At 39.5% G+C, this 13746-nt stretch overlaps 2 protein-coding genes across 2 annotated transcripts; one reads left to right on the forward strand and one right to left on the reverse strand.

Moving 5' to 3' along the window:
- Window positions 1-2016: 2016 nt before the first annotated feature.
- On the forward strand, window positions 2017-5793 carry LOC102211685 (dihydrofolate reductase). The gene is made up of 6 exons (XM_005734848.1): window positions 2017-2227; window positions 2566-2615; window positions 3075-3180; window positions 3283-3409; window positions 4483-4598; window positions 5067-5793. Exons 1-6 carry the CDS (start codon window positions 2121-2123, stop codon window positions 5155-5157), a joined length of 597 nt encoding a protein of 198 aa, XP_005734905.1. The 5' UTR covers window positions 2017-2120; the 3' UTR covers window positions 5158-5793.
- Window positions 5794-10145: 4352 nt separating this feature from the next.
- mterf2 (mitochondrial transcription termination factor 2) lies at window positions 10146-12598 on the reverse strand. The gene is made up of 2 exons (XM_005734849.1): window positions 12513-12598; window positions 10146-11705 (listed from the first exon to the last, which is right to left on the reverse strand). Exon 2 carries the CDS (start codon window positions 11677-11679, stop codon window positions 10552-10554), a length of 1128 nt encoding a protein of 375 aa, XP_005734906.1. The 5' UTR covers window positions 11680-11705; window positions 12513-12598; the 3' UTR covers window positions 10146-10551.
- Window positions 12599-13746: the final 1148 nt, after the last annotated feature.

Consider the following 13746-nt stretch of genomic DNA (forward strand, 5'->3'; position numbering starts at 1 on the left):
TTGTATATTTGGTAACAGGATCTCAAAATTCCTTTGTAAATAAAGCTACCAAAAAAAACTCTGGGGGAAAAAAGTTCTCTGAAAATGTGCAAGCCCCCCCTCCCCCCTTCTCCCATGTGATCATAAATCTGTTATTTTTGTATCAATTACCAAATTACAATTGTATTGAAATAAAGGATGAAATATTATTGCGTTCTCATTTCTTATGATACCTCAGATGTTTGTTCCTGTAACTCATTTCATGCTAATTTTATTCACTTTGCCTTCTTCAATATTCCAACCTGAAGTAGACACTTCCTCAAATTTGTTTCACAGCAGACATATTGACTTGATAAATTAAGCATTTGTGGCATTTTAACCACGATGATTCACTTCCAAGTGTCCCAGGGAACCGTATGGATAACGGCAACACCTCCCCTAAGAGGAATGAAGCTGTCGTTAACACACCTGCTTTTCCTGCTGTGAAACTTCAACTTGTCTATGAAAAGTCATGTGTGGTTGGTGCCAAGTTGGAGTTATCCAGCCACCATTTAGATCCAATTTACATGGTGACAGATTAGCCAAAAGACCCTTCCCTTTATTCACTGACCTACTGAATCTGCACTAAACTTGTCTGAAACCTACGAGTAAGAAATGATGTCAGGCCCTGCATTAAAACATTTAAGCAGAAGTTATATATTGGTCTGAACCAGAGTTTGTTCACTCGGCATCCTTTATGAAGTTTGTCCACCTTTAAACTCAGGCTGTAAATGTTGCAACAGATATTGTGAAAGACTGAAACTATCCCAGCAGTTGTGTGTATTTAGACTACAGAACTGTGAGGCTCATTTCTTCATTTTACAGGAAAATAGTTGATTTGTTGAAACGTGTATGTATACATTATACATGGCATATAAGCCAACACAGCCTGAAAACTTGAATAAGAAAGCTTAGCCAAGGAGACTTCAGGAATGGGTTTCTGGGCTTCTTGGATGTGCTGCACACCACGCCATGTTTTCAGCTTGTAGCCATTTGGGAATCAACACACAACCCTAGTTTATCCCTGGAGTTGGATACCTTTTTTTTTTTAAGCTTGATGGTTGAGATGTCAGTGCTAAGTGGACAAAAAAACCCGAAATTTCTTTGAAAATAGTCAGGTCCAAGGACTACAGAAAAACCACCTATATTGTCCAAAGAACCAAAGAAAAACTGAAAGACATTTAGAACAGCTGGAGAACCATTGCTCACTTTTAAAGATAGAAGAAAACATAACTCCTTGGAAGCAAAAGAAAAAGAAAAGGTGGCTCAAGACTGCAAAATAAGTTTTATAGTCTACATCTCTAAATTGAACAATAACCACCAACATTAAGTCTATTATGGGATCCATGTGTTTAGGATTTTTCGTTATTGTTTATTTCCACCCATCTATTTTTCCCCCGCTTATCCAATTAAGAATCCCTGTAACTCAAAGCGGGAATAACCCCCCTTTTAGTTAGTTAACCAATCATATCTGTTGGTTTGGTTTCCTGTCTGTGTGCTCCTGATCAGTTTCATTAGTGAACATTTGATTGGTTCTGCTTTCTATCGTTCTTCGCTCCAAGTCGTCTTCTCCTTCAGCGTTTATCCACCTTTACGCATTTATCCAAAAGTGCTTTGGGGTCTTTCTGGCCTCACATTGTTCTTCTGTTGGATTATGTTTTGTTGGAGACTGGTTTTTTGTTGTTGTTGTTGTTGTTGTTGTTGTTTTGTCTTTTTGACTTTCCTGTCTGAACCCTGCAGCACACTTTGTTACTTTGCAATTTAATCAAAGTTCATCTTTGTTTACTTACCAGCTTTCGTGTCTGCAGCAGCTGTGTTGAGATTTTGAACTAAACCGTTCACTTTGTTTTCACTAGAGTAACACAAGGGTCTGAATATTTTAGGGGATTATTGTGCATTAGCGAAGAGGGCACCTCGTGAGTCACGTTGCTGCGAAAAACGCGAACAATCCTCTTGTGGATGCACTGACCGTGTCCAATAAGGAGCTTGGACTCGGTGGGCGGCGATAGAATCCAAACCCCAATAAATTGTTCCCACACAGGCACATTTCTCGATGCAGAGCTTGATCCCTTCTGATTTGTTTGGCTTGAGTGCTGCTGGAGATGGAAACGAGCTGGGAAAAATTGCAAAAGAAACCCGTTCGCCTCATTGCTGCAGCCTGCAACGACATGGGGATCGGGAAAGATGGAAAACTGCCCTGGGATTTACCGTAAGAGTTAAACCACTGTGGTGACGCTTTTAATAAATTAATTGTAAAAAATCAAATAGAATAAGTAGTCTATGCATGGGCGACAGTTGATGAGAGTTTTACCTTTTGCTTATCTATAATGGTTCAAACAGCAAGTTACAAAGGTAACAATCAGTATGTGCTGTAAATATCAGTGTCATTAAGTTGTAACAGTGCGGGCAGCAGTGCTAGAAGTCAGAGTTTGAGGATAATAAAAGATGTACCCTGTGCGCAGCAGTCAGCTTTCTCAGAATAATGAGCTTACTGTGAAATGCAACTGTTTTCTGCCTGACTTAACACTGGAAATGTGACTTTCACAGGACTGAATTCCAGTACTTTATGAACACTGTCAAAACGGTGTCAAGACCAGGTATTCTTCACATCCCATCATACATTTGTCATAGAGGTCCGGGTGTCATTCACAATTTTGAAACACTGCTTCCAAAACCACATCTGCCTTTAGGGACCAAAACGTAATGAGCACATTTAAAATATATATATATAATATTCATTTAAAAAATGGTAAATGGACTGGTTCCTATGTAGCTCTCTACATGCTGACCTACAGCCACCCTCTCAAAAAATAATAATTATTATTAATAAATCATGGAAGAGTTCATAAAAAAGCAAGTAATAAGGACACATTTCAGTTCAGTTTGGCATTAGGACTGAGGGATTTGTCAATGTTTTAGTTGTGTAAATTCTGTGAGGACGGCTTAATTCATTAGAACCTTTTGATACCCAGTCCTATATTATGTTCAATAATTTAAAAAGAAACAGAAACTACAAAGGCCAAGATATTAATTATGTTTTATTCTGTAAAACGCAGGAAGGATGAATTTTATGGTTTGGGGTAGACTCTGCTGGAACTCCCACCCTGAATCTTTGTTTCCACTTCCCAATATTTTGCATGTGGTGTTGAGTAAAACCCTGGAGTGAGTGTTACACAGACACACAAATTCAGATCATCCAGAAATCAGTTTTATTTTTCCCCGTTTTCTCTTCATCATCTTTTCTTTTTGCGGTCTTGATTTCAGCACGGTTCCCGATCACGCACACTTCCTGTGTCGAGACTTTGACAGTGCCATCCGCCTGGCTGCAGAGCCCCCCCTCGCTGACTTAATAGAGACCATCTGGATTGTTGGTGGAGTGCAGCTTTACAAGGTAAACCAGTATGGCAATATCCACCTAGACTGCAGTGTATTTAAAGTGTAGGACCTGTTATTCACATGTTCACATGTAAAGAAGTGAAGCCATAACTTAGAAACCATAGACAGGAGCTTATGTACGACTCCATATTTTTATTCTTGGACTCTACTATAATAGACTTGCATGATTTGGAGTCAAAAAGAATATTTACTTTGGTGTAAGCCCTCAATTCATCCACCTTCCAGCTAGTTTTTAACATGGATCGTGTCTGAACTGTCCTAACTTACTGTGATACTTGAATAAATTGTAAATGGACTGGTATGTATATGGCACTTTTCTTGTCTAAGTACGTACTCAAAGTGTTTTTTTCTAGAGGCCTCATTCACCCAGTATCACACACACACACACACACACACACACACACACACACACACACACACACACACAGGGCTTTTTTCTATATCCAAGCACTTTACCTAACATTCACACACACATTTGCATTGGGGGCAATTCAGGCTTTTGTATCTTACCTAAGGTTATGTCAGTCTGCAGACTGGAGGAGCCGGGAAACTAACTACTGACTCTACATCCTGAGTTACAGGTGAAAAATTCAAATGTATGCTTAGAGTTTCCCACATTTAAAGTAAGAGGCTTTAAATGTGGCTCCTTGGTGTGTTTTAGCACCAAGGAACATTATTCACATACTCAGCTCTAAGTGGATGGTGATTTTCTCCCATTGCATAACAAAGTGCCTTATTTCCAAAGTGACATGTTAACACACAGCATTCTTGTTTTGTAAGCCTCAGCACCTCATTAAAGTTAAATTATATTGAGTGGGTGATATATTGATCAGCTTTTCACACATTTGTTTCTAGTGGTTTAACAGAGTTGCAGTGGCTATAGCAATTAGCTGTGTTCTCTGGTTGTCAGAGGATATTTGCATATATTTAGAGTATCTTTCTCAGGGCTATCATACATATGATAGGGAATAAGATCCACCAACAACATCCTAAAATCTACTTTGGGGAAAACTGTATTTTAGTATCCTCAATGTGAATAGCATTTCTCTTCCTTTTCCTTTTAACCAGGATGCATTAAACCACCCTTGGTGTGACCTGCTTTACCTGACAGACGTCATGGCTGACTATGACTGTGATGTTTTCTTCCCAGAATTTGACAAAAATCTATTTCAACTACAGGAAGGGTAAGTTTTCACCTCATCTGAAGTGCAGGGCATACTGATCCCAAAGGCTCAGTGTCTCTTTGTGAATTTGCTGGCACTGAAATTCTTATGAAATAGTTTGCTTTTTTTTTAATGTGCACCCAGCCAGCCTGTGACGCCAGTGAGGAAGTGATTTTTGCTTTTTGTTACAAAGTCAACATCAGCACCATCTGTCAGCCTGAGACATTGGGTTTTAACAGGTTGCTTACCAAGGGTTTGAACAGCTTTGTTACTGTAATAAAACTGAATTGAAATAGTAAACTGGCAAATGTTTACATAGGGGAGATTATCGTGGAGTTTTATAATCAACCTTTTAATATCCAATTTAATGAATGTGTGGATAATTCTACTCTGCCTATCTGCCTTTTGCATTTTGATTGTTTTATTAAATTATGATCAGTGGTTTTTGTTCTAATTAACCTTTTTTTTTCTCTCTTGTTTTCAAATAAGATTTCCCGGTGTGCCAAGTGAAATTCAAGAGGAGAACGGCATTAAGTTCAAATACCAAGTATTCAAGAGAGACACTGCCGACACTGTGTAGAATACCTTTTTTAATTAAAGAAATGCCAATGTCTTAAAAAAGACTTTTAGTAATGTAGTCGATGAATAATTCAAACAGTATAAATGTGACTTCTTTGTCTTTGCAGTCCATAGCCACTTTAAGTACAGACACTCCAACAGTGCTGCAGTGCTTGCTGCCCAACTATTTTACTTTTTTTAGTTTCTGCTCTTTTTTAAGCTACTATAATCAGATCTGGCATGTCACTTTCTCCTGTTGCCCTGTCGTTTGGCAGTGTTCCTATCTCGTCCTCCCACTCAGTCATTTTAATGCAGCGCAGAAAATGTGCTTGAGTCAGTCAGCAGCCTGCATCAATACCAGTACTCCAAGTATCACAGTAGATCTATTACCCTTTCAGTCAGCTTGACAGGTGCCTGTTTAGAAAGTGATGATTTAATAACTCCACCTGTGTGCTTTCACATTATAATATGTCTTATTTAAAATGTTACTGCTTAAATCCATGGTAGTTCAAAATAGTGAGACTCGTATTTGTTGATACCGGCTTTTCTTGGGATGTTTTTAAAGACGGAACCATAAGTACACGGTGAATTTTTAATGGAGAAGTAATTGACACTGTTTGTTTGTTTTTCTCAGTATTAATAAAATACTTTACTCTTATCTGGCTGTATGTGATCCCTTTAGCCAGTAGATGGAGATATATCAATGAGGCAAGAGACCAAAAGCTTATGAGCACGCTGCTGTTAACTAATTATCGATATTTTACCTCTCGTTTCTAGCCAGTGCATTTTTTTGCTCAGTAAATAAATCTAACTTAATCAGAACAAGAAAACACCTCAATTATGAGTAAACTATGTATATATTTTAGCACTAAAAAGCTCCATGGACTGTCTGTGGGTGTATGACTGTCTATGAAAAAGACTTCATGGATCAGTGTTTCACTACAAACCTAAGTGAGAGTTTTCTGGGAGTTTTTATCTTCCTGTCTAGCATCCATCACTACTTTGCTTAGACCTCTGTTATGATGACTTCATGCAGTCTTTATCTCAAACCAACCACCACCTGAGTAGATATCTAATCAGAGCCAATGAAATGAGCATACGGGGACAGGATACACAGTGGCACAGTTATTCACTAATCCAATTACAAGAGGAACATTTGTTGCTAAAAAGCCCAAAAGAATGAGGAATACAAAGGGGTCTTTATCCAAGGAAATATTTTTAACTAGAACAGGAGGCTTTTGGCACATGTCTAGTTTACTGTTGCAAGAGAAATGCTATTAACACTGGTATTAATGTCACAGTCTGCAGCCCAAAATGCCCATTCCTGAATAAGAGCATGACCAACCCACGCTTTGGATTGTCTCATCCCCTGCATGGAAGTCACAAAGGGTCAAGAAAAAGGTCACCAAGCATTCATTCAGTCTTCATCCTTCCAAGTCTTTTCTCTTTTAAAATGAAAAGACAGATCATTCATTGTTGAATCCCTCTAGAAGAAAATCTTTTCACGTTTCCCTTTTGCACAAAGCACTGGTCCTGGAGTCCATCTTACGCACAGTAACAAACTTTGACAAGATCTGTGTGCAGTTTTCAGTACACATGTCAGAAACAATAAATGATAAGAAAACTACTTAACAGTCAGGGCGGCTCTTTTCTGTTTTTATAACATTAAAAACATTTTTCAGTTGCTGCAGATTTGTCGGCCGCACATCCATGAAACAAAACTCCTGCTCAACCACATTCCAAAGGTGCGCTATTGGAAAAAGATCTGGTGACTTTGAAGGCCATTTGGGTACACTGACCTCGTCATGTTCAAGAAATCAGCTTGAGATGATTTGAGCTTTGTAACACAGCACAATATCTGGAAAGCAGCCATGAGAATATGGGTATACACTGGGGTTGGACATGGCCAGCAACAATACTCAGGTAGGCTGTGGCATTTAAATGAAAGGGGTTCAAAAAGAGAACTAGGAAAATATCCATACCGTTATACCATCAGCAGCCTGAACTGTTGATCCAGGCAGGATGGGTCATGTTTTCATGTTATTTACACCAAATTCTGACTGTACCATCTGAATGTTGCAGCAGAAATCGAGACTCAGACCAGGCAATATTTTTCCAATCTTCTATTGTCTGATTTTGGTGAGCTGAGTTTGCTGCTCTTAGCTGACAGGAGTGGGAGCTGGTGTGGTCTTCTGCTGCTGTAGCCCATCTTCAAGGTCTGTTGTGTGGTCAGAGATGCTGTTCTGTACACCTTGATTGTAATGAGTAGTTATTTAAGCTACTGTTGCCTTCCTACTAGCTCAAAGCAGTCTGGCAATTCTCCTCTGAACTCATTTTCAAAGCACACGTTTTTGTATATACAACATATGTTACTAAAAAGACAGGGCTTGATGACATGATTGGTTGAAATCTTCTTTCATAAGCTGTCCTAGTAAGAACAGTAGAAGCATAGGACTCGAACCTACTCCTGCTTTCAAAAATTTGATTTTTGATACTGCCCAAGAGTTCTTTGAAGAAACAGTAAAAACTCAGTAAAAAAAAAAAAGACTGCTATTTAAAGGCATGCATATTTTAACTTGTCCCAGGTTTAGGCACCGGCAACTGTTGCTTCAAGTGGTTGATCAAGTGATAGATTCAGTCATGTGTGAATAAACGATGGTGCTGTCTAACAGACCACAGCCCTCAACAGGTGAGATTTCACCAAGTGACAGATGATTCTCTGCTTCAAAGTTTTGAATCTCGGATGGAACGTTCAATATAGAAAGTTATTTACTTCTTGCTATTGAACATCCATCAATGTGACATTTATTTCCCTCCTGCAGAATGTAAAGTATATTTGTGTGGTGTCATCAGGGTGACAGAAAACAAACTTTCTAGTGTAGGTGGGGAAAGAGAAACTGAGATGAGAGCACGCAGCATCTCCAGTTCATGATATAAATGTAAATACACCAGAACAACTCACAGCATGGAGTCAAACACATTTTTAAAGCTGAAAATCCTCAAGTGACATTAGTATGAATAAAACCCAAACATTACTTTTTAAACATTCTAATGTTTGGTTCTCTTTTCTGGTTAACATAAGACATTTTGATTTTTTTTGCCACTTAAATATTCCTAGTGGAATATTTAAGTGGCAAAAAGCTCATTTTCCACCTCCTTTCGCTGCTTTTGAAGAATAGACTTCTAAATGAAAATGCCAGGGCTTAACTCACACTGACTTCAAATGAGGACTATTTACTGCAGCAGTGGTCGTCTGAGCTCCTGCATCAGCTGGAAATCATATCTTCTAATTGCAGATGTCATCTGTTTCCTGTGAGATATGACCCATAAAAGCAGAATGTTAAGCACGGGGAGTTTCAACCACTGGTGTGTTTGAAATGAAAAAGGACAATTTATACTCCTACTTATTAACCTCTCTGGCCTGCCCGTGTAATTCAAGCGCTCAGCACAGGAGGATGAGGGTGTCCACTGAGGACAATAGGACACCGGGTAAGAAATCAAGATGACTTCCACTTATACACCTGAGACCTCGTCTCATCTGCCTCGCCTTGATATGTCCCGATTAACTCCCTCGTATTCATTACTAAGCATCGGCTAAAGACGAACACTGTAACCTTGCAACATGATGAATTAAAGCAAATGTCAGCGCTGTGCAGAGTTAGAAACCTTTAGTTCGTCAGCTGCAGTTTACTCGAGGTAACGCTGCAGCCCCTCAGGGCTTCTGTGTTGTGAATGGCTGGAAAATAAACTCTAGTCAAACATCCATCTGCTGAGCTCAAATTCTTTACCAGATGCACTCATTTTTTGAATCATCTGCCCAATGGCTACGGCCATGTCTACGGGACCATGGTGAGTGATTCAGACAGCAGCAGATGGGAGGTTGTTAACGTACACCCCCGCCCCTCTAGACACACAAGTCCTCAGTCTCTTTGTTGTGACCCCCATCGTCTACATTATAAGAGTGAGGGGACCTTGAGGCATAAAGTCATGACTTCATTAGCTGTGATGCTCGCTTCCATTAAAAGGCACTCTTAAGCATGTTTCAAGGGCTTTTGCTGGCTTTGAAACATTAAGACACATTCAAAATGAGACATTTTATGGTCCCCTCTCTTGGTTTAGACAATGCCTAGTATGATTGTATATTGATTTTGTGGCTTATGCTAACATGGGCACTTATCCAAAAGCCTTTTTAGAACCACGTGACACACACGGACATGAAAACCTTTAATTAATAAAGTCAAACCTTATGGAAAATCGATTTAGTCTAAATGAAATGAAAGTCTACTGATTTCTTTTGAATGCCAGAAAGGTTGCAAAGGTCCAGTCCGAAATCAAAGGCACATCATTTTTGTTCCTTTTTTTTTTTTATCTTGCGTGGGTGCATTTGAATTCATTTGAAATGATAATGAAGTGACATTTTAGAAGTGAAATAGCTTCTAATAAAGTGTCTCCATCTGTAGAGTAACAATAAAAATCGGAGGCGCAGTTAGATTTCATCCCTGAGGGTAACAGTTGTGCAGCCAAGAACATTGTGTGAAAATGAGACACTTGCACAGACAGTAAATAAAATGGTTTGAAAGGCCTTGTTTGTTCTCCATGATACATCTGATAGACCAATCAGCACGTCTGTCACCGAGCTGTCATGTCATGCAGAGTTTTATGTGACGTTATTGTAAGGAGTTCTTTTTGACAAGGGACTGCATCTTCACTAAAAACTGACACATTAAGATGCCATTGCATTTGTCTCACTTTCTGATATCAGTCTGATAAATCAGCACATAGCCGCTCTCATCTCTTCCAGTGTGAATTTACACCTACATGAAAGTGCACTGCTTTTTCTTTGTAACACCTCAGACTTGTAAAAACTGAATGTTGGGGTGCAATCACACTTCTCTTTGGTCTGAACTACAAGTGAAAATTTTACTTCTTTTTTTTTTTTTTACAATTGGGAAAAATTCACACAGCCTAAATAGATTGACAAAAAAAACATTCACAACACTTCACACCATAGCTTGTTAACTGGATTTTAATTACATTACATCCCACGAGGTTGGAGAGTTTGGCAAGAGAAAGGCTATGAAACAGTCTCTGCATTGTACCTTCAGCTGTTTTTAAAACCCAGTTTTAAACATACAAGTAAAAAATAAATAAATTATGAAGCAAGTCTTTAATAGATTGTTTTCCAGAGTATTCAGATTCAAATTTAAGGCATCTTCACAGGTAAAATTCACTGTACAGATTAAATGGCATCATTGTAGTTAATCCAATTTAACTAAAGCAATAAATTCAAACATATGATTATAATGTAAATGGAAGTGAAAGCACATTTGTAATTAAGACACGTTAATCTTTTACAAAGTACAAATACCCATAAGAACGACATGGATCCAGTTAGTGTTCGTCCATACAACCCGTGTCAATCATCCGCCTTTAAAGGGGCGACAGGATTAAAAAGTGGTCTCTCCCTACGGAGCTGTAGTTTTCCAAAGCTCATCTCAAAGTCCTTCTTAGTGCCATTTAGCACCTCCAGACTACCTGTCCTTATGTCATAACCTCGAGCCTTCAGTCGCTGGATGCGATAATTTACTATTTGCGTGGTTAGTTCTAGGACAGTTGGAGTCGCTGTGATTTGACACATGCTGATCCCAGCACTGAGAAGACTCTCAAAACGTTCAGCCAGAGTAGATTCAGGGTAGTACAGAAGAGCTGGGCACCTGAGGATGATGCCCCGCAGCTCTGTCTCAGAGCACCCAATGGTGTCTTGAGAGTACAGCAGAGTGCGACGCATACTGTCTGGGTTCAGCTCAGCCACAAAGCCCTTCAGCCTGGACAGCAGGTGGAGCAGCTGGGGTGTGCTGAAGCCCTTGTCTCTCAGAAAAAGGAAGTTCTCCCTCAGCACCTCTGGAGGCTTGAGAAGAACAAACGGGTTCTGACTCAGCAACTTCTGAAGCCAGATTTTCATGTTAGCTTCCTCCCCTCCGAGCTCCTGGTAGGCGTGTTGGAGAGTGTGGACCATCAGCTCGTTCTGCTCTACTGGCCGGCTGAAGCTTTGAGGAGCGCTGGCCATGAGTTTGGTGATGACTCGTTTGTTCAGGTTTAAACTCTGGAAGTAGGAGATGTTGTTTCGCTGGTTGTCATGGTGACTGGAGGAGGTGAAAAATGAGGCTGGGAATTTCTCAATGACACCAACCAGCTCCCTCTGGTTTGGACACACAGACATCCACAGCTCTTTCTGAGTGTAAATCTGCTCAGGATTACAGAGGACAGCCTCAGGATGACTTGTTAAAATATGAGCAATGATGGGGCCCGAGGCCCCCATGTTCTTTAGGAGTTCAGCTACTTCTTTTGTATAGGCTGGACTCTGAAGCAGCACCCATCCTTTAAGTTTCCGGACCTTCTGGATGTCCACAGATAGATCATAAAGAGCTTCTACAGTCTGCTGGTTCTCTGCTACACTATGTGTCGCACGTGATCTGAGGTTTAAAGGTAGAGCTGTGACAGGTTGGCACCGGAGGCACAGGAATGTCGCGATCGAACGCAGCATTGATGCAAATTCCTAACACCAATCCCCTAAACACAAGGAGGAAAAGAAAATACAGAAGTAACCAGAGCACACAGACCAATCCTTACATTTATTTAACGCTTGTGGTCAACCTTGCTCTGTGAGGTTTTGCCCATCATGACAGCAGAACAACATTAATGTTTTTTCTAACTCCAGAAATTCTAAGCGAATAAAACCAAGGTCCAGACACGCAGAGCTGGGGGATATTTCTAAAGCACAACCTGTATTGATTCATCTACTTTTATTATTTCTAAACTGACACACTTTAAATCTTTCATCTCATTTTGTACCATCATCTTCCAGCTCTGACTCCACTGCTTCATGCTCCTTTGGTTAATGTCACTCATCCTATCTTTGCATGCATAACAGAGGCTTTTTATCGGAACTTAATGGTCTCTCTGTACAGCTGCTGCCATATGTTTCATAGGGGGAAAGCAAGAGCCAACTCGATTACCTGACACTGTTGACGACTATTTGTAGATAGCATCTTTGAAAGCAGCCTGTTATTACTCAAAGCTTTTTATTTCAGCACTGTAAATAAACATGTTCGTTACATCTTCACAGAGGCTGCTTGTATGACTGACGGCATTTATTTGACCATGTCAAAATACAACCCTTCTTGCACTGACCCGAGCATTTTCATTTGAAGAGTCATGCCGGGTACAGAGCGTGCCAGCTGAGCTAACGACTATGCGAGATAGTCTCAATATACAGCTGACAGCTCATTTATTATAATATTTATTCATTCTTGCTGACAAAAGATGTATACATTTTAGAAACACTGGGGAAACCTTTGCAAAACAAAAATGAATTACCTTTGTTAGCGGTCAGAGGATGTGACGTTTTGTTATGAAACCGATTCCTTCGTCTACACTTTGTGTTGTGTGGTGTTCCACAGCGACACCCACAGGCCCTGAATGGTACTGCAAGCAAGCCAGCTACCTGTAAACTCAACTGACACTTAAATAGAAAAATTATTTTACAGACAGAATGCAGAGAGGTCGATGTAGAAGTGTGTTATTTTATTTGATGTACCAATTTGCCCAACTTCTCTGTTTTTTAAAGCAGCACTCTTTTTATTACAGCCCATATGTCTGATAATTAAATAATTTTGACAAAAATCTGTATTTCAAACAGCAGTTGGTGCTCTTTCAAAACCCTGCAGCATACGGGGCCCTGATGAGTGTAATCAGTGCCGGGCTGAATTGGACTGAATGCACAGAGAGTTTCCTCGCAGTTGGTGCTTAATCACGATGCTTGATCACCAGCTCTGCAAGCTGTTCCATATAGTAGCACAGGAACTGCTGCTGCTGCTGCTGCTGCTGAGTGAGTATCTGGGTTCATTATAGTTTATATAATAGTAAACAGATGATACGTCTCAAAGGAAAAGAGGTCAGTGCTTTTGTTAAAAAAAGAAAGAAAAAAAAGATCCTTTTCAGATCCTGTTCTAATCTGTCCATCTTTGAGATGATTGTTTCTGTACATGATCACTGATTTAAAAATGAGCCTCATAAACAAGTAAAGTAAAACTAACATTAAAACACTTATTGGTTCCAGTCCGTGCGTAGCAGCCTGTGATCGCTTTTATTGGCAGAGGAACAGTAGTCACTGCAGGAATCAACATATGCACATTCATTATCTATAGCAGTAGCACAGTTACACACACAGAGGCAGACTCTCGAAATCACAAGAACTGTCATCATACTTATTTCAAACATTGTTATAATTAACGCTGTTACTGCTGCATGTAAAGCAAGGTTGAAGTTAATATTCACTGAAGAAAAAAAAAATATATAAAATACATAATGTCTTAAAGTGTCAAGAGATTCCATGTAAATTTAAGGAGCTTTTAAATTAAAAATTCACATTTAAATAGAAAAAAACTACTCGAAGCCTACGCGTCCCACCAAGATCAGGAAACATTGAACAAAATACGCAAAACAAAACTAGAATTAAATGAGATAATTGATAAAAAAACAAAATTCTTAGTACAAAGACTACGCCTACAAAATTATGAACATGGTAATAAATCCGGTCAATTTCTAGCAA

Source organism: Pundamilia nyererei, unplaced genomic scaffold, assembly GCF_000239375.1.
Source record: "Pundamilia nyererei isolate P.nyererei 1_Seehausen unplaced genomic scaffold, PunNye1.0 scaffold00060, whole genome shotgun sequence".
NCBI lineage: Eukaryota > Metazoa > Chordata > Actinopteri > Cichliformes > Cichlidae > Pundamilia > Pundamilia nyererei.